The sequence below is a fragment of the Prenolepis imparis genome, unplaced genomic scaffold (assembly GCF_030444845.1).
Source record: "Prenolepis imparis isolate NDT839.2.m4 unplaced genomic scaffold, iyPreImpa1.0 SCAF_2, whole genome shotgun sequence".
Classification (NCBI taxonomy): Eukaryota; Metazoa; Arthropoda; class Insecta; order Hymenoptera; family Formicidae; genus Prenolepis; species Prenolepis imparis.
In genome coordinates, this window is record NW_028141160.1 from 23,217,595 (window position 1) to 23,239,343 (window position 21,749).

Consider the following 21,749-nt stretch of genomic DNA (forward strand, 5'->3'; position numbering starts at 1 on the left):
TGCTTCAAAATAATGATATTATAATTGAAAAAATATTCAAACTTTACTCTTATCGTAAAAAAAGGTTGATACACAAGGAACTAATTGAAATATATACTAAATATGTGTATATCTCGTACATATATCTTGCACTACGCAGCTACGCATATAACATTATTTTTAGTGTCGCTCTAAATATATTCAATTATGCATACAGAAACATGTCGTAGATAACGATGGATCATCTTACGCGGCCATCATCATTTTTAATGCTCTAAAAGCAGGATTTCGCGCTTGCAATCAAGCTAAATACATAGTATATATTTTAGTTCTAGTATATTCTAGTTGTGTAAATAATAATTAAACAGTATGACATAAAGACGATTAATCAAAATAAAATCAATGAGTCATCGAAACCGCGATATAAAACGCGTCGATTCATTTTTTCTTTCGTAACTATCCTGTGCAACGATCGCGAGAACGAAATCGCGAGTTTCCCTTCTCTCACGGATGTGATGAAACTCCACAGAACGCGGCAATAAAACAATAGCGCGAATAACCCCCAGAAGGAACTGTGATAATCATAATACCTGCAGTATATAAGCATTGCATTTCCCACTGGCTTCCTCCTGGGGCGAACTGTACGTGGTAGGGGCCCGACTCGAGAGGATAAATGCGAACCGGTTACGTGCAATCATTTTAAACCCGAGTGCAGTAGAGTCGCGAGTCGGGAAATCGCGATTCGCGTCCAGTTTCGTTCACTTATAGTTGACAGTCGACTCGACGCTTGATCATGGTTGCACGGACTGGTCACAGTGACCGTTCGAAGAATTAAGAAGAAGAAGAAGAAGAAGAGAGAAAAATTGTCAATTCAAGTCTGTGAGAGACTGTCTATAAGTCAGTTAACGACGACAGAGTCGTCGCATCATTCTTAAGCCTGTATCTGATAATGCAATTTTTCGTGCGACTTATTGCAGCTACTTAATTGCCGCAACTAACTAGGTTGCAGGTTGCAGCAATTATTTGAATGTAATCACACTACAAACAACTAAAATAAAGTAAACTGGACTACTGTCAACTATAGAATAAAATATTAAAATTATGTTGCAACATATAAAATACTATTGTCTCTTTTTAAAGCAAATATGTATATAACAAAAACATGTTTTTAGAATTTATCTATTTTCAATTTGTAAAAAATTAGTTGTATGCAACTAGTTGCTAGAATTAGAACTGGATCTAAATCTTGTGCAATCACTGCAACTAAATTGCGTCTCAAAATTGCATAGTGTGATATAGAAAAAATTGCTGCAATTTATCGCAGCAATCAAATTGTTGCAACAAATTGCATAGTCGGATACGGGTTTTCGGCATCAGCAATGGGCGCAGCTACCAGTACTGACATATCGTGGTAAGTCAATGTGCAAGTGGGTTAGAGCAATATTAAAGTAAGAGTCATCTCTCGAGTCCCTGTGTCTTTCTTCGTCACAATAATATAATTCCTCGTCGCGTCGATCGATTGCTAACGAGCTCTGTAATTTCGTTGAGTTCTCTCGATGATTTTCGCATCGAAATTTATCGATAATCATTCCATTGAACTCACCTTAATTACATCAACTGTGAACACTAACGATGCTACGATAATCAAGTCGCACAGACCTATTGATTCTATCATTGATAATATCATATGTGCTGCGACGAAGTGATGCTGCGTTTGTCATAATAAGCACTTAACAATGATATATACTGACTCATAGTGTTACATTGTGTGTGCAATTTTAACTTTTCTCACAAAGAAGATTATCCGCCTTGTTTTTATTTCTCTCGATTGTTCGGTCATGTCTCTTCGTGAAAATTTGCACAATCAAAAAGTGTGTATAATATATTTGCCTTGCTTATGTTATTCGCATTGTACTATTTTAACGCAAGATTAAATTAACATTGTTAAATGCGCAACATCGTTCAATTTCTATTTCCTTCGCTTCTTCTTTGTATTTCTTTCCGTTTGTCTTTACTTTTGTCTCATCATGATAATCGCTTTCGTGACGAAAATATTCAAAAGAATAAACGTGGGTTGCGCCCCTGCGATATAACAGTGATATCTTCGTAATATCATGTTGTGTGATTTTAATCCTACTTCCTTCGCTCTATTCTTATTCTTTCTGTTCATCCAAGTTCTGTTTTGTCACGAATATGACTTGCGTAAGATAGAAACGCAAAAACAATAAACGTGTTTACGCTTATAACAAAGCACGATCAAAGTATGAATATGACTTGTGTAAGAAAATCGTCACGGATCCGTGATTGTCTTTTTCTTCGGGTTTGATTGGCATCGATGAGTGAACAGCGAGTCACCGATTTGAGAAGCAAGACATCTTCTCTTCCTCTTTTTCCTTGGTTGGCACCAAGTGGATGGCAATTTCCATTTAAACGAGTACAGGGACATATCTAAGACCAGCTGAATTGCCAAGGAGTCATCATTTATTAAAAGAGTCGTGTAAAGGAAATAAGAATAAGAACATGAGTAGATATGTCTTCTTATGTGATTATTAGGATATTTAATTTCGCTGACGACGTTACAGATATAAATATATATGTACGTATTTTTGTCTCTTTTTATATTTGTAATAATAAACACTAATTGGTATAACAATGATACCGGCTGACTTATAATGTTACAGTGTGCAATTTTAGGGTAATTATTATTTATAGAGAAGTTCCATATCTGCTATATTTTTATTTCTTCCGATTGTTTAATCAGGTTCCTTTATAAAAATTTGCGCGATTAAAATACTTGTTTCACAATGTTATTCGTATCGTGTTAATTTTATGCAAGATTAGCATTGAATGCTCAACATCATTCAATATTTCTATCTTCTTCCGCTTCTTTTTCATATATTTTTTTATTTGCGCTATCTTTGTCTCGTCATGATAATTGTTTTCGTGACAGAAAGATTCAAAGGAAACGTGGGTTGTGCCCCCGCGATATAACATGATATCTACTTTGTATTATCATGTTGTGTGATTTTAATATCGCTGAGTGCAATATCGTTTTAATTTCTACTTCTTTTGTCCTATTCTTATTCTTTTCTGTTTGTCCTAGTTCTGTTTTGTCATAAAAATAGCTTACGTAAAATAGAAAAAAAAAAAACGTAAAGAAATAAAAGTATTTTCACTTATTTAAGAACGATAAAAATACGTAAAATATGACTTTTGTCCTTGTGCAATTTTTTTGAGCGCGAAACGTCGTTTAATTATCAGTTCTATTGTTTTCATTTGTTTTTTAAGTCGCTAAAGATTTCTCATGCAATAGAAATATAAACAAAGAAACGTATTCACGAGATTATGTAATCAGAATGTATGCGTGATTAAGAAAAAAAAAATATGAAATGCCTCGCATTTTGCAACTTCATCTTCTTTTCAGACGATCGATGGCTAATCGGTTTATTTTGCCAGTTTCGTGAGAAACCAGTTTTGTAAGAACGCCTTAAATTAAAATACCGAGATATATCTGATGATCCGCTTGTGTGATTAGTTTGACTAGTCCACTTATGCCAATAATATTTTCAAGAGGTCGCACTTCTTGAAATAGACCGAGAATTTGACATTTATGAGCGATGAGAGAATACACTATGTCAATGAAGAAAATACCACATCTTATTATCTTAACTTCATTGATACTCGCTATCTTTAGGGAATCCATTATCGTTCATGAACAGAAACGTTTCCAAATGTCCTTTGTCTAAATTTTGTTCAATTTTTGTTAACGCATATCAAATCCTCAAGTATTATATTTAATCTGTTTATAGTCGCAAGATTGAATTTCATTCAATCAATGCCACTTAAATCTCAGAAAAGATTTCCTATCTCGAATAATCGCGAATTAAACCAATTATATAGACTCAAGTTATTATTACACACTAAACGGATAACTACAAGATTTTTAAGCTTTATTTTTCATGATTTACGTGCAAGATGTGTAGAAACTTACCACCTGTTTCTGAGTGGAACTTTTATTACCCGCTCGGTGCCATTAATTCAAGGAAGAAGAAAAGAAGCATGCTATTTTTATTAAAATCAATACTCGTTTTCCATTTTCCATTCGAAATGAAACACTTTAATATCCTCTTTTTTTTCATCATAAATATCTGCTCATTTTAGTTTACCGATCATAGGAAACCTTCAAAGATTACCGCAGCGATATATTTCGAATCGTCGAACCTAAAATAAAGTCGATAGTATTGTCTACGCTTTTAGTGGGATGGAAAACGGTGAAGCTGACATACGAAACAAGTCACCGAGCGAAATCGAATGCTCGAAAGTAGTTGAAACATTGAGCCGTCCAAGCATCGATTTAGCATGATGCATATGTACAATGCAGATGCACAGATATCGAGATATACGAAAAGCTTCGTTAAAAAAAGATGACTTAGCGTAGACGACGGATGTATTTATTTACGGGGGGAGTCAGCTGCTATTTTCTTTCTAAAGCTTGGATTACAAAACGGAATTTGTATGTATAATGTAACGTTGCAATTCGTATCCTGTTTGCTTTTTAACGCGCAAAAAAACTTTCGGGGGATATTTGTTCTTAATTAAATATTTAGAGAATGCCGATACATCGAGAATAATTATAAAAAATTAAAATTGATGTAACATATTTCTCCCTGTGTGAATCTAAATTTCGCGATGACATAAATATGAGAAAAATTGTTTTTCTATAACATATCAGATATTCAATACATTTGACTATATTTATAACATCGAGAATTGAATTGATTCGAGATGTATGTAACATCGATATCAATTTTTGATACGAATTAATTGTTTAACAATCGCATGTCCGCTCGTCTATGCAAAGCCTTGGAAAAGTGAGGAGAAAACCGATACAATGTCGAGCGTTGAAAACAAACATTGGAAAAACTGCACACTCGATGTATATCGCAACAAGTTCTACAAAAAAAAAAAACCGGTTATACATTGCAGTAGCAAATTTATAATCATTTTCAAGTGAAAACAAAAAATAATATACGCATTAAGTTAATCATGTTCCGCTCTTCGTAGAATTGTCTTTTGTATTTAATTTTTCAGTGCTTTATGTAAGCCATAAATCAATAAGTTATGTGCCATAATGCGATTAACTATATATAAATAAAAATAAAAATAAAAACATTTCAATTAAAAATGCTTTAATACAAGATATAAGCCTTTTTTAATTAAAATATTTTGAAACTCTCTTGCTATTCAAAATTTATTCTTATATATATATATCTGTATATGTATATATTATCTCGTTGAAATAAATAATAATACATATATTTTTAACATAATAATTAAAGTATCTAAATTCTTTCTTAGTTAGAAAGCACAATACTTTATTTAATTCAAATATCTCATCGTATAGAGTTGAAACAAATACACAAAAAAATATGAGCAAGAAAGAGCAATCCAAAGATTGTAAAGTTAATACGAAATTTCCAAAATATAAAACTCCGTAATAGGTTTAAAAAAAAAGAATTTCCGCTGAGATTAAGTCAAAGTTTTCAGTAGCGCGCTTCAAGCATCGGTGCTATAATTACGTTACGAAATCACACATTTACATCGAGATTAGACGCGTCGTGCGCGCGGATGTTAGATACCGGTATATCTCAAAATGTTACAATGTTCGGCGTAATAAATGACCGTGCAGAATTTCCACGTACAACATTAACGATACTGCACGCGTGATCTTACTACATTACATACATATATATGGCAATGAAATAAAATAATTGTGGATGACGCGCTAATGACATGCTACGCGAAACAAGATTCCGCATTTACCGTCGATTTTCCAATAACAAAATGAGCGTCAAATTACGGGGAAGAAAAAAATTGCCTCATTATTAGTTAATCACGATCGTTAATCATACGCGGCGCATAATTCAAAGTGTATTAGGTAAGTCTCTCGTCGGTTATATGTATACTCGGGTGCAACCTTCATCACAATATTTAGAGAAAATCGTCACGTCACTACTACTTTTGCTGTAAGATCCTCACACAAGATATTTCAAATATATGACTCTCGACAACAATTTTTTAACTTTTGACTGTTTTCATAAACCCACATACTCGGGAAGATACTTGAACTTTTTGTCACAGCACCCATTGTGCCAAAAAAGAGGCACAATTATAGGTTTAATAGATAGAGTGTTCCTTCTTTCACACCCCAAGTTCCACTCCAAGAAATAATGTTTGCTCCACAAACATGTAAATAAACTTCCAGGTTTGACGAAGATAAAACTACAAATAAACGATAAGTTTTCTGCGATATCATTATTCTTCACTTATTTGTGTATATAACCAGGTGAATTTGTGAGAGCATAACGAGTCACGATTTCTTCGATTTAATTAAATGCCGAATAGCTGTATGCAGTACCTGACCCATTTGCTTAGTTTCTAATTCTACAGTTGTAACACTCTGTTAAATGTTATTATTACATATTTGCTAACATATTGCATAAATAGTCAGTGTAATAGTGTAATTTTATACCCCCAAACTCGTGAGATGAATTTTATAAAATTTTATATTAACGTCACAATATTTTGTAGAATATTTATATATATTTATTTGAGAGATGGATATATATATTTTAATACATAAAATATGAGTATAAAATCTAGATAGAAGATAAGAGAAAAAAGAAAGAAGAGAGAAAAAGAGACATTGATTAATTGATTAATTGATTAATGATTGATTAAAAGACAAGAAGAGAAGCGATGGAAATAGTATAAATTATTTATATTATCTTCAAATAATAAATAGATTATTCTATAAAATATATATACACACACGTTAAATATAAAACTTTATATAATTTATATGAGTGTATTACACCGATGTAAAATTAACTATTATATTGACTATATGTATTATCCGATTATAAATAATTTTAAACAATTTGTTAATAACTTAAAACTCGTGTTTATCATTGTATACAACCGTACAAAATTTCTTGCTATATTGGACTCGCATTGCATTTGATATAAATCTATATCTCGTTTCAGCAAGTCATTACTATTTTTATCTTATCTGTATAGTGAATTTATTTCGCACTGCATCGTTGCACTGTGCAAACGTGTAGATTGACTTTGAGATCATTGCTAAAAATATCTTCATCTTATGTAAGCTTTATAAAAAAAATGCCAAGTGCACCCATCCATTAAAAAAGTCATCGTACAAAAAACTATTATTTTTTAAAAATCTATATCTTATTAGTTCTATATTAAATCTGCTTTCTCTACAAATGTGATGTCGAAAAATTACACAATTGAAAATTAAAATTATAAAACTCACATATATTTATATATATATATATAATTTATTAGCATGTTTCCATATTAAAATTGTTTTATCCAACAAAGTGTAATATGAATGCATAAATTAATTAAATATTTATATATATGCATTTTAATAACAAAAACCCACTACATATATTTTGTAATAAATAATAACTTCTCCAAGTGCACTGAAAAAAAGTAATTAAAATTTTTGAAAATGCCACTGTTATAAGAATAAAACAAAACAGCATTGATGCCTGATGATAATAAAATATTATTAATATCTCCAGATATTGTATCGCAAAGTTATCATATACAAATTAAGATATGTGAAAATTATTCCGTAAAGAGAGAGAGAGAGAGAGAAGTGAGAGAGAGAATATTTATGCAGTGCAAAGATGTAATAATTGTTACAAAAAATTATTAATATTTATTTCATGATACACGTTATGCAATCATAATCTATATAGTAATAATCAATTTGCTGTCTGGAAACACGAGGGCTATTACGTATAATCAGCTTTGTTAAGGTAGTTTTTCGCGATCAAAAGAAGTAGTGTGCGTGCGCATCTTTATATCTGGTGATTTTTTGTCTTAGATGGCTCTATTCGTTTCCGTTTTTTTTATCTGCCTTCTTCTTCCGCTGCGTGTGATAGAGTTTCGCGTCACGTTGCGTTGCGTAGAGCTGCATTTTTATTTTGCACGTAAAGGTTCCTTTTTCAAGTGTTCTTTGTAAAACAGTATATATATATATAAACTAATAAACTATACCTTCTGTTTATGAAAATAAAAGGTCTCTCTTACTTGCCGGGAAACAAAATTTGCCCTCAACAAGCTTCGTAAATGACAGCATACTTATTGTTAGTAGTTTTTACTAGGATATATAAATCTCACAACTCGTCGCGATATAGCTATTTACTGAGAGAACAAAACAGTTTTTCTCTCGACGATTTCCCTCAGCAGCGAAGAATAAATAAAAAGCAGATTTAAGAAATAATATGCGAGCCGCGTATAAAACAGAATCACTAAATGACCTTCTTGTACATATCGCTTTCATTTACCAATATATGTAGTCAAGGCAAAAATTTTATATGTTTGTTTGCTTAATGAAAGTTGATAATTTCAATCGTTCATCAGCGGAAAACGCTTTTTACGCTTTGTGTATTACAATCATGCAATAAATCATTTCAATTTACAATGACGAGCACAATTTCAAACATTTATTATTTCTAATATACTAGTTTATCCACGCATAATCTTATCATCGTCGCTATACGTAAACCTCGCTTTTCTTCAAACAAATAGTTGTATCTGATAATTATAATTTTTGCGTGTGTTATTATTTTCGAAAGGCGCTCGTATATCATATAAGAATCTAGTGGACGAAGGATTGATTACCCATTCGTACACACATTGGCACGATTATATAATCGACAATGTCAAAAACATCAATGTTAAGTTTTTCCTGTAAAAAAAGTGCAGGGTAAGTTTTTACCATCGTCAAATAATTATTATCTCTTTAAAATGTTTTATAATATATGCTGACCTATATATTTTATGCGTATATAAATGCGACAAACACAAAAACATAGTGCAAAAAGCTTCGTGCAAATTTAGTTTTCGACTCTCGAATTCTTTTTATTTTTAGAAAAAAATTTCACAAGAAAATTCTAAAAGAAAAGTATATCTATTTGTAATTATTTTGTTATTATCATACTTATGTTATTAATATCAAGTGTACGAAAATATAAATAAAAAAAATCTGAAAAATTTCACAATTCCACAATATTAATTCTATTTAATTTATAATAACTTGACATTTCGTTGCAGGGATAGCAAAAACTCTGTTAACTTTACGATTAATGGAGTACCACACGAGGGTATGTATTTTCTTCGAATATAATTTATAGATAATGTGTGTGTATAATTATAAAAATGAGAGAAGAAAAAAAGTTTCGAGTTAAACAGCAAAATAAATAATTATACAATTATAACGATATAATAATTGAAATTATAATAAAGATTCAATTACGAAGGTCTCATTATGATGGTGGAAATCATAGAACTTAATAATGAAAGTTTAATTATAATATAGCAATAACGATTACATTCAATTATGAAAATTTAATTGCAACACGATAGAAGCTCTATATAGCATTCAATTATTATGAAAATTTAATTATTATAACAGCTTTGGGAATGCTGACATTCTGAATTAAAGTCGATACTGCGCATGCATATATGTCGTTTGCTCGTACGTATTGTGTAATTCTCTTACGTTGCTTTTATAATCGTAAACTCGCTTCCAGTTTCGGGAGACGTACCGGCGAACACGTCCCTCAACGTTTACATTCGCGAATATGCGAAACTTCGCGGCACAAAGGCCATGTGCCACGAGGGTGGCTGCGGCGCCTGCATCGTGGCTGCGGAAATCAAGGGGGAGACAATGGCCGTGAATTCTTGCCTCGTACCGATATTCATCTGCGACGGGTACGTATGCGACGTAATTTCATCGAGAACTTGTAATCAAAGTTCGCCAACTACGTCGAGAGAAGGAATTACATGGCAAATATTTAGCTTACTGATATATCTCCGATAAACGCGTTTTTCAAATCTTCTCTATTTATTTTGATCCTCTATCTTTGATATTAAATATTTTTTGTTTATCTTATCTAGACTTTACCTTTCTTTCTCGTCGAGATTGCGACTGATTTGAATCTTCGTGTCTTGCATCTCTTATCGAATAATTTCGCAGGTGGGCAATTCAGACGATCGAGGGGGTAGGAAACAGAAAGGATGGCTATCACTCGATTCAAGCTACCCTAGCTGGAAAAAATGGCACGCAATGCGGATACTGCTCCCCCGGCATGGTGATGAATTTTTACAGGTACGAAGAAATTTGAAAAATAGGCATTATCCCCTTTTTAATTAATTCAAACATCGCGTTCGAGCGCAAATATTGGCTCGTTTATACATATCTGTCGTTTAATGCCACGTGTCGTTACTTTCAGTCTCACGAAAGACAAGAAACTGACGATGCAGGAGATCGAAAATTCGTTCGGCAGCAACATCTGTCGATGCACGGGTTATCGTCCGATTCTGGAAGCGTTTAAAGGATACGCCAGCGATGCGCCTCCCTCACTAAAAAAGGATATTTTCGATATCGAGGTAATTGCGCAATCGGAAAGTTTCGATCGCCGAAACTTTATTCGCTTCAGTTTCATTAATTTTATTCACGAGTTTCATTCGGCCGTTATATGACATTTGGAATTCTATTCTTATGATATAATACCAACAAATTATTATTATTTTATTGTTATTGAGATATAATATTTTTTATATATTTTTTACTATTTTTTTAATATTTTTTACATACGGATTATAAGTGAAATAATATATGTTTTGTAGGAAATTTACGACATTAAAACGTGCCCGAAGAACGGACTGCCATGTACAAACAGTTGCGCTGATAAACATTCAAACAACAATATAAGGTTGAATATAAAGTTGGAAGATGCGGAATTCCATAAAGTTTACTCGATCGACGAGCTTTTCGCGGTATTTAAAGAGAAACCGAAGGCTACGTACATATTAAACGGCGGCAATACGGCGCACGGTAATTTCCAAGAGAAGTTCTTCTTATTTATGCAAAATTCAATTATTTATTATAACAAAAGAGTACGAAGCGTAGTATGTTTAATTAGAATTGTTATCTATTCGGATAAATATTAAGTGTTGCATACATATAAACATGGGGCTTAGAACACTTAGTCATAAAATATATTACCAATATTGCTTTTATAATTATTGACAAGTCTGTTTCTTATTGAAATTAATTCAAATTAATATCGCCTAATCTAGTGTTAAAATAAAAATATCTCATACGCGAATAAAAAGCCAATATATAGAGTATATTTTACTTCTATTGCATGATTTTTTAACGACAAATTCTAGAAGTGAGATATTTTGTCATCATTTCTAAATACTCTTCCCTCTCAAGTTTAATAAAGATTTCTCTTCCAATATTAAAATCCAGTATATTTCGGGTTATTTTAATAAATATTCTATATATAGTGTGTCACCAATTAAATATAACTTAACACAACATATCTAATTATAAGAACCTAAATTGTAGGTGTTTATCGCGCAAACAAAAACGATCTTTACATCGACATAAACGACATCCCGGAGCTGCGTCGCATCGAGAAGACCAATAAATCTTTAACCCTGGGCGGGAATATATCACTTACCGTGGCGATGGAGACCTTCCAGAAGTACTCGTCCGAGGCGGGATTCAAGTACCTGCGTCACCTGGCCCATCACATCGATCTGATCGCCAGCGTGCCGGTACGCAACATCGGCAGCATCGCCGGCAACTTGATGATCAAACACGCGCACAACGAATTTCCGTCCGACTTGTTCCTGATGTTGGAAACCGCCGGTAGCCAAATACATATCCTCAAGGGACCCGGGCGCAAGCAAAGCATGATGCTGCAGGAGTTCCTCAAGACCGACATGAAGCACAAGATCATCTACAGCGTGGTACTTCCGGCGCTGTCCGACGATTACGAGTACAGATCTTACAAGATCATGCCAAGGGCGCAGAATGCTCACGCGCACGTCAACGCTGGCTTCCTCTTCAAGCTCGGCGGCGATGGCAAGGTAATCATATTTCAAATTATTTCACCATTCATTATTCGTTAAAACGATGATTTCGCTCGAATAGGTGCTGGAGAAGCCCAACATCATCTTCGGTGGTATCAACGAGCACTTCCTACACGCAAAGAACACGGAGGAGGTGTTGATAGGTAAATCGATCTTCAACGAAAGCGCGCTGAAAACCGCCCTGGACACGCTGCACAATGAACTGCAGCCTGACCACGTGTTACCGGACTATTCGCCGGAATTTCGCAAGACCCTCGCCGAAGGATTGTTCTACAAGTTTGTGCTGAGCATCAAACCGCAAAGCGTGAATCCCAAGCTTCGCAGCGGCGGCACTATCCTGGAACGAGAGGTCTCTTCAGGTAGAATGATCAGGAAGATATATTATCTTTCTTCTTTCCTCGCGTTCTCGAGAATTTATTTCGCGAAAGTTCGATTAAAAATATTCACGATCAAATAATTTTGAAATTAAAAATGTATAATAGAGGGATATAGATCTACCAAATCGATCTATCGAGAAAAATTGCATCACGATTTATCGTTCTATAATTGCTTATTGAAAAAAAAACATTCAGGTACGCAGGACTACGACTCGGACAAGAATACGTGGCCGGTGAACAAGCCGACGATAAAGCTGGAGGCGATCCAGCAGACGTCGGGGGAGGCTCAGTATTGCAACGATCTGCCACCGTATCCCGGAGAAGTGTTCTGCGCCTTCGTCTCCACGGAAATCGGTAACGGCAAGATCAAGAGGATAGACGCGAGCAAGGCGCTGGCCTTGAAGGGGGTGGTGGCGTTCTTCAGCGCCAAGGACGTGCCCGGCAAGAATCTGTTCGCCTCGGCCGCCAGTCAGCTGATGATGCTGATGCACGACGAAATTCTGTTCGCCGAGGAGGACGTTCTCTTCGCTGGTCAGCCGGTCGGCGTGATCGCCGCCGAGACACAGAACCTAGCGAACGAGGCTGCGAAATTGGTTAAGATCGAGTACAGCGAGTCGCTGAAGAGGAAACCGGTGATAACCATCGAAGACGCGCTCGCAGCGAAGGACGATAGTAGAGTCGTGTTAGGCGTGAGCGTTCCAGCGAAGAAGAAAGGTAGAAATTGTTAGCTGAGATAGAGTTTAAAGTTTAAAGATTTCAACATTTCAGACAACCTTTTGATATATTAGAAAATAAACTAAAAAAATATTAAATTAATTGATAAATAGAATTTGATAATCTGGAAACTTGTGCAAATTTTGACAGGGTTTGAGAAAGAGTTGATATAAAAACGTGGCCATTCCCAATTTGGTTTTTCATTATTTCATAGGAGAGAATACGAAACACGTGATAAAGGGTGTCTTCAAGATGGGCACTCAGTATCATTACACTATGGAGACTCAATCTTGCGTATGCGTTCCCGTGGAGGATGGCATGGATGTCTATCCAGCTTCGCAATGGATAGACCACATTCAAGTAGCTATCGCGGATTGCCTTAATGTCAAGAATAATAGGTGAGTCATTAATCTCCCTACTACGAGAGGTTAGTTACCATACTTCCCCATTAATCCTCGCGATAACGTAATTTATGTCTTTATGAGAGCTGTATATCCGAAACACAAGTTCTTAATCTCCTTCCTATATATCACAAAATTGAATTATCCCTCTCTAAAAAAAGCATGTTAACTGACAATGAGTGAATTCGAGGATAAGATATTATAACATATTATTCAACATATTGCTATTTTAATTTGTATAGCATATTATTCTTTTAAAATTTAATTAGCTCTCTATATTAATATTTTTTAATAATATATATACATATATTTTATTAATATTTTTTTCGCGATGAGAGATCTTGAAAAGCTTTTTTCGCGTAATATATTCATTTAATTAAGAAGTAATATATATATTAAATTAAGAATAGAAGTGAAACATAATTCAAATTAACGATAAAAGTTTCGTAGCAATCTTTAAGGACAATAATTATTTTTTTAATTAGAGTCACAAATATATTTCGTTCGATACTATTCAATGATTTAATTAAATTAAATTTTAAAATAAAAATATGTTATAGAAGTTATAATAGTAATAATGTTGTAAATAATATGTTATAATACTTTAAACTCGAATAATATTTTATGATATCAGCTGATAGCTGAAAAATATTAATCGAGTTAAAAGAACTATAACATATTATTTAAACATATTATTTTAATTTTTGAAACATTTTAAAATTTAATTAGCAAATTAACGCTTTAATCAGCTGATTTCTGTCAAAAAATATTTATATATATATATATATATAATATTATATTTTAGATATAAATACGTATTTTTAACAGTTATCAGCTGATTTCTGTCAAAAATATTAATCGAGTTTAAAGAATTATAACATATCATTTAAAACATTATTATTTAAATTTTTATACCAAATTATTATTTTAAAAAATAATTAGCAAATTGACGCTTTAATCAGCTGATACCTGTCAAAAAAATATTAATAAAGTAAAAATTTGCTACTTAAATTTTAAAATAATGTTATAAAAATTAAAATATAGAAACATGTAAATATTATGTTATAATACCTTATCTGCAATTAATATTTTTTTGATATTTTTTGACAGAAATCAGCTGATAAAGCGTTTATTTGCTAATTAATTTTTAATATAATAATATGTTATAAAAGTTAAAATAATAATATGTTTTAAATAATATGTTGCAATTCTTTAAACTCGATTAATATTTTTGACAGTTATCAACTGATTTCTGTAAAAAAATATTAATCGTTTTAAATAATCCTTTAAAAAGGTGAATGAGTATTTAATGAATTAGTATTTAATTGATGAATTAGTCATTAGAATTTGGGAGGAAAATGTTTTGGCATTTTAAATTATCGTAATAATCAAGTAACTTTAATTTTCGACAGTATCAATGTCAGCGTGAAACGAATCGGTGGTGGATATGGGGGGAAAATTTCGCGCAATACACAGATCACGTGTGCCTGCGCGCTTGTATGTCATAAATTAAATCGCCCGGCCCGTTTCGTCATGACGATCGAGAGCAACATGCAATCGTTAGGCAAGAGAATTTCAACACGCAATGAATATGAGATCGGAGTCGATGATGAAGGAGTTATCCAGTATCTTGATTCGAAAATCTGGTGCAACAACGGTTGCAACTACAACGAGCCTCACACTTGGGTAATAACGCATCATATAGCTAAGTACGTGTCAAAATAGCGAATAATATAAGTAATATTATCCTCAAATTTTAATTCTTATCTGTTAAACAAAAAAACTCAGCGTTTAAAAAAAAATTTATTTTTTTGATATTTCTTTCGAGCAGAAAAAAGGTTTAAAGAAAAAGAGAGAAAAATATTATATAAAAATAAATTTTATAATCAAAGTTTCATACAAAACTTCAACGAGCGGAAAAAACAAGAAATTAATTTAAATATAATGATAATATACTAATTTATAAATATTACATATTTTTCAAATGAACAAAAGAGTTTAAAGAGAAAAAGAGAGAAAACTATTATAAAAATAAATTAAATCACTAAATTTATAAATCACTCACTAAATTTTAATTAAAATTTCACATGTAAAATCCAAATGAGAAGAAAAGAGACAGAAGATTAATTTAAATAACGAAGATATTAATTTATAGATATTATATATTTGAATAATAACAGCTGTTACGTGACCGACACTTGGACCCTAAACGGATACGAGGTAAAAACTGACATACCGTCGAACACGTATGCTCGAGCACCAGGTTCTACGGAAGGATTAGCCCTGACCGAGCATATAATGGAGCACATCGCGAGGGTGACGAAGAAAGATCCGCTGCAAGTCAGACTGTCGAATATGAACGACGACGACAAAACTATGCTGGAAACAATATTGCGCGACTTGTCAAAATCAGCTGATTACGAAATGCGAAAGCGAGCCGTCGACACGTTCAACAACGAGAATCGTTGGAAGAAGAAGGGAATCGCTATGGTGCCGATGATGTATCCGTTCATGTTTTGGGGACAATTCAACGCCATGGTGTCGATTTGCGCGCGCGATGGGACCGTCTGCGTGACACACGGCGGGATCGAATGCGGCCAGGGTATAAATACCAAGGTATAATATTGTAAGAAAAAAATGTCCCAAATCCCTATTATGTATTGTTTCAAGCTATATAACTTACGCTTTTTACAGCGTGTAAAAATTAAGATTAATTATTAATTATTTGCCTGCACTTTATCCCTATTTGTACACGGAGAGAATTTTCTCTTAGAATTTACCCTGATCTATCACAATAAAATCTAAAATATGTTTGACATTAATTTTACTAAACTGCATAGTAAAATTAATCAAACATATTTTATATTTTATTGCGATAGATATTATTATTTTTATTGTGAGAAATATTAATCAGAGAGATTCTCATAAAATTCTTTCCATATCATATTGTCCTACGATTACCATGATTTTTAGGGTAAATTCTAAGAGAAAATTCTCTCTGTGTATAAAGAGATTTATTTTGTTCTCTGGTTTAGGTCGCTCAAGTGGCAGCTTACACACTGGGGATCGACCTCAAGTTAATCAGCGTCAAAGCAAGCAATAACATAGTAACACCCAATAACTCGGTTACCGGAGGTAGTGTTACCAGCGAAAGCTGCGCATACGTAAGAAATTATTTAATCTCAATCTCATCTTCAGTCTTTTCCCGAAAAATGACGCGATGCATATTAATAATACTATTATAAATTGATTAATAATAATAATTGAACCCAATGTGCGATGGATTTCAGTCCACGATTCAGGCTTGCAAGGAACTTTTAAAGAGACTCGAGCCGATCAAGAAAGACTTGAAAGACCCGAGTTGGAAGGAGCTCGTTTTAGCAGCTTATCTAAAGGATGTTGATTTATGCGCGCGATTTATGTAAGCGTAACATTTTTTAACATATAGTTTAAAATAGTCACATGAACCGTCATTAAGCGCCTTTGATATATTTCCAAAAATATCGTATCGCGCGATTATTCTATCAATTATTCAAACAGAATCTTTTTTTGTAATAATAATTGATGAAAAATAGAATTTATATACATATATGTATATTTCATTCGTAATTTTTTTGTTAAAACAATGTAATCAATACTTTCCGATTCAATTTCGATCATTAAGTGATATTCAATTTTATATAGAATGAAAAAAAATGATGTATCGTAATTTGCTCTTATTTATTTATTATTTATTTATTATTTAATATTGTTGCACTTACCTCGCCAGGTACGCACCCACGCGCGATGACACGCTCAAGCCTTACAAAATTTACGGCCTCACCATCGCCGAGGTTGAAATCGATCTGTTGACTGGCCAGCACATTGTCAAAAGGGTGGACTTAATGGAAGACGCTGGTATGAGTTTAAATCCGGAGATCGACGTCGGTCAGGTGGAGGGTGCTTTCGTGATGGGAATAGGATACTGGACTTCCGAGGATCTGGTGTACGATCCTAAAACAGGAGCATTGACAAATGACAGAACTTGGGTACGTGATCTTTATTGAGAGAGATTTCGGTAACGTTTCTAATATCTCCAAAAAAAAAAAAAAACGCGATCTATCTCTTCCCGCGATTCATCGAGAATCCTAAAAGGGGAGATTAAATTATCTTATCGAGTATTCTATTCTCGTTGTAGAACTATAAACCGCCAGGAGCGAAGGATATTCCCGTTGACTTCCGCGTGTCCTTCGTCAGGAACTCGAGCAACGGGCTCGGTGTCCTCCGTTCAAAGGGTAAGATCAGAAACCGCTTATTTAATTCTTTCGGATTTGCATCTTATTATCAAAGAGGATCTGCATAATTGAAGAATTTTTCGCCAATTTCTTTAGAGAAATTCTAGAATTTTTTTTTAGAGATGCGTCTTGACAATTAAAAGTTTAATTAGACAAATTGAACGGAATTATATAATAACTACAAAAATTACAATTTTGTCTCTCGAGCATTCTTGGCTGATAAAAGTGAAAAAAAAAAAAACGCAGATCCGAAAGAATTACAGATTGTCGATTAATCATGAATATCCCTTTGTAGCGACCGGTGAGCCACCGCTTTGCATGAGTTGTGTAATTCCGATCGCGATCCGCAAAGCATTGAACTCGGCCAGGACGGATGCCGGAAATACGGACGCCTGGTATCAATTGGGTAAGTTGTTCTTAAGCAAGGGGCTGTGTATACTCGTATACTTGATAATGTACAGGGTGAATCGCTCACTTGGTGGCTTTGAATGTACATGTACTACAATCTTTGCGACAAGTATAGATTGTTTAAATCTCGCCATTGTGTCTCTTCGAGTAGCGCTTATATTAATAGAATTATCTCTCTTTAATCGTGTTATTACATCTTGATTTGTTTTTGTTTCTCATTCTTTCTTTATAAAGCCTGATTTGATTGTTAATAAATTTCTCAATCGAAAGAAGAAAAAGGTAACAGTTTGAAAGAGATAATCGATTGAACTTTTCCGATATTCAATTAATTTCATTTTATTATTTCTTCCAAACTATTATATGCGATGATTACACGATGATTTGATATTATTCGTGCCATTCAAAGCCATACAACGAATAATATAACAGCTTTCGTAATTGCAACGAAAAATTAAAAAAAATATTCTAGATCATCGAATTAAGAGCGCGCGTGATTCAGCCTGTATTATATAAATTCTTATAATGTATATTATTATATTAATATATACTCGATTATTTGTATTCGCTCTCGTAATTTTCGCAGATGGACCATTCACCAACGAACGTATACTTCTAAATAGTTTAACCAGCAAGGACAACATGGTGCTCTGAAAAAGTGAATCGTTTGCGCGCGAATATTAATATATAAACGCGGCGCTTAAAATAAATCCTATAGTTATTGTCGTTCGTCTCTCTAATCGTATTCTCTTTCTCTATCCAGAATAAATTTAGACGCGACTTACAAGACAATACACGCATTTTAACATCCGCGTTTTCGCCGATACAAGAGGTTTCAGGGTAACTATGGCGGCGCGATAGTGTGTAATATACGTATGTTTGTAATTAGATTAGTTAACAGGCTTTTATAACACAACTAAGGCACACAACTTTTGTTTTATGGTAAATAATTTCAATAAATACTCTCTATTAAACGCCATTGATGTGCTACATAGTAAATATTACAACAACATATCTGCGGTGTATAATTTGTAATTAATGATAATACAATATAAAGTATATGTCGAAGAGAGAGAAATGATAATCGTATATATATATAAATAATTCTCAATATAAGTATATATATAATCTATATATATAACCTACCTAACCTCTCTCAAGAGAATCTACAGCAACGATTATCGTATGTATATACGTATACATAATACATACACATAAACATACACATATATGTGTATGTACATATATACGTAGCATCAAACGTTAAACACGTCGACATCGTTTGCATTATTTGCACTTGAGGGTGGATGAGAAGAAGGGGGGCTGGGGGAGAGATAAAAAAACGGAACGAAACGAGATTATGGCATATTTGACATCGGCAAAATGATTCGATTAACGTATAATAATGTGCATCGAACCTGCGTTCGCCGCAAAATCCGGAGAAAAACATGGAATGTGTGCTTCCTTCCGCGGCACCACTCGCGCCATTCTCAAGACGTCCCGTTACGCTCGGAATAATCGCTATTCATGTGTGTGTGTGTCGCGTTTCACACACGAGCGAGAGCAGGGCTGGGGGGAGGGGAGAAACATGCCAAACTTAACTCAGAGCGCGCAGCCTTAATAATTAAAGATCCTTAGCGCGCGCGCGTAACAAATATACCGAACATTAAGCATAAATAGCGGAGGAAGTCGAAAGGACCGACGTGATCATGAAGAAATAAAATTTCGATGCTGCGACATGTGTCTACAGGGAAATATTTCCCTGTAGATACATAGGATAGAGATCGTTTTTCTTTCGCGATAATTAATACAGCATCGAGATTCGAATTTCCCCGAGATTAGATCGATCCTTCCTCCTCGGATAATTAGTTCCGCGATGCACGAGCATGTATCCCTCGTCCTTAACATCCTGTACTCCGTCGTTCTCGTCCCTCCTCCTGATAATGAATTCGCCACGAAGAGAGACGAGTAGACGGAGTAAAGATTCTTTTTAAGTGAACACCAAACGCTCTCTCTCTTTATACGCTTCTCTTTTTTCTCTCTAAACGTCGCAAACTATCTTAAACGCCGTGTACACTATCTATAGAAAGTAGAGCGGTCCCTTTCGTTATTGTTTGAATGGAGAATAGTGATATATATATATATATATATATTTCGCGCTTTGTGATTTTCGCCGCCAAATATGTGGTCGAACGAGAAAGCAGGCGGCCGTGACGACTTTAAGTCGCGCGACTCAGACGAGACCGGTGTCACACAATAAATTGCAGAAACTCTTATTTTTCTACCACTTAGTCCTCTTATTCGGACAATTATGGTGTAATGAAAGAATCGATATCGTGTGCGACGCCTGAGCGCATGCGTTAAAGAAAATAATTACAATGAGTAACGCGAGATACATTGATTGCGTCTTTACACGAGCGTTTAATTTTTTTTTGTTTTTACCAGAGCCATATGTTCTCCGGATTCTACAACGAATATGAATTTAGACTAGTTTTATAAAGTTTTCATTTTCTCTAAATATCTCTGTAATTAGAACCTAATTGGAATTAAAGTTGAAAATTAATTGGTAGCTAAGAGAAATCTCTCTCATTATTTATATACTTTATATTCTACTCTCTTTGAAAAAAATAGTCTTTTTCAAATAGCTTCCTATATCGATGCTGAATGAAATAGCCATGACCTTTCTTAATTTGATTCCTATTTTCTATACTTCAAAATGCGTATCATGATTTTGAACATCCCGTATGAAATATATACATGCACATATAATTGAGATTTAAAGAAGAATTGATAAAATTAATTTATACAAGATTTATGCTAATTAATTGCTAATTCATGCTAATTAAACTATCCATTCGATTTATTACAGTCCCGTCCAAAACCGCGACTTTAGTCACCACTCGATTAATATTTGCGTGTCGCAACACACAGCCATATATATATATGTGTATATATATCATCTTTTTTTCCACACTATCTACGAATTTCTATGCATATGTATTCTTTCATTTCTTCTCGCCTATCATTACAGCAAAACACTATGCTGATTTGTATGTGTGTGTGTTTATATATCTTAAAGTAAATATACGCCGCAAAAGATATTGTGTGATATTACGATTTTTTTTTCTTTCTTCCTCGCTTCATCTTTTCCCTCGACATTTGTACAACGAGAAGGCATTGTCGTCATTACGCGCTCACTCACATATACGATACAGAGATCACTCTGCCCTGTGTAATTGAAATCGTTTAACGATGACACCCGGCGGGTCATCGTGCAAACGCTGCCATTAATAATAATCAGCGTCACGAATCAACGACAGTAGTACACGCATACACACACACACATACACACACACATCCACACACACACACACACATCCACACACACACATACACACACACATTAACATCATTATTATGATCGTAAGGTAAACGATTTTCCATTTTTGCTAAACGCATCGTACATAAAGTGAATCGATCCCTACTTATAGTTACAAAATTGCAATCGAATGTTTAATTAAAAGTCTATACATTTTTTTTTCTACAGAATAATAAAAAAGAGAAGGAGAAGAAGAAAAAAAGCAGAGAGGTATTAGAATACATTTTTTTTGTAA

The 21,749-nt window shown here is 33.8% G+C and overlaps 1 protein-coding gene across 7 annotated transcripts; it reads left to right on the forward strand.

The window, feature by feature from the left end:
• The first annotated feature begins 593 nt into the window (after positions 1 to 593).
• LOC145933000 (xanthine dehydrogenase/oxidase) lies at positions 594 to 21,306 on the forward strand. Of its 7 annotated transcripts, XM_083032290.1 has the most exons (20): positions 1,152 to 1,390; positions 8,652 to 8,782; positions 9,130 to 9,179; positions 9,609 to 9,789; positions 10,055 to 10,186; positions 10,311 to 10,467; positions 10,708 to 10,915; positions 11,435 to 11,961; positions 12,026 to 12,323; positions 12,537 to 13,055; positions 13,270 to 13,453; positions 14,869 to 15,165; positions 15,637 to 16,072; positions 16,492 to 16,620; positions 16,747 to 16,877; positions 17,226 to 17,484; positions 17,634 to 17,730; positions 18,026 to 18,136; positions 18,722 to 18,793; positions 18,899 to 21,306. In XM_083032290.1, exons 2-19 carry the CDS (start codon positions 8,736 to 8,738, stop codon positions 18,787 to 18,789), a joined length of 3,831 nt encoding a protein of 1,276 aa, XP_082888416.1. In that variant the 5' UTR covers positions 1,152 to 1,390; positions 8,652 to 8,735; the 3' UTR covers positions 18,790 to 18,793; positions 18,899 to 21,306. The 7 variants fall into 7 exon arrangements, with proteins under 7 accessions (XP_082888417.1, XP_082888418.1, XP_082888419.1 ...); XM_083032291.1 differs by lacking the exon at positions 8,652 to 8,782 and adding an exon at positions 594 to 1,008 and having other exon boundaries at positions 1,333 to 1,390; positions 18,722 to 21,306; XM_083032292.1 differs by lacking the exon at positions 8,652 to 8,782 and adding an exon at positions 594 to 876 and having other exon boundaries at positions 1,269 to 1,390; positions 18,722 to 21,306.
• Positions 21,307 to 21,749: the final 443 nt, after the last annotated feature.

Excerpts from the sequence above, each read along its gene's own strand:
- LOC145933000 (XM_083032288.1), top strand. The coding sequence starts at position 8,736 with ATGTCAAAAACATCAATGTTAAGTTTTTCCTGTAAAAAAAGTGCAGG. Across the intron at positions 11,962-12,025 it reads AGCTCGGCGGCGATGGCAAG|GTGCTGGAGAAGCCCAACAT; the intron begins GTAATCATATTT and ends TCGCTCGAATAG. Across the intron at positions 16,878-17,225 it reads GATTTATGCGCGCGATTTAT|GTACGCACCCACGCGCGATG; the intron begins GTAAGCGTAACA and ends TTACCTCGCCAG.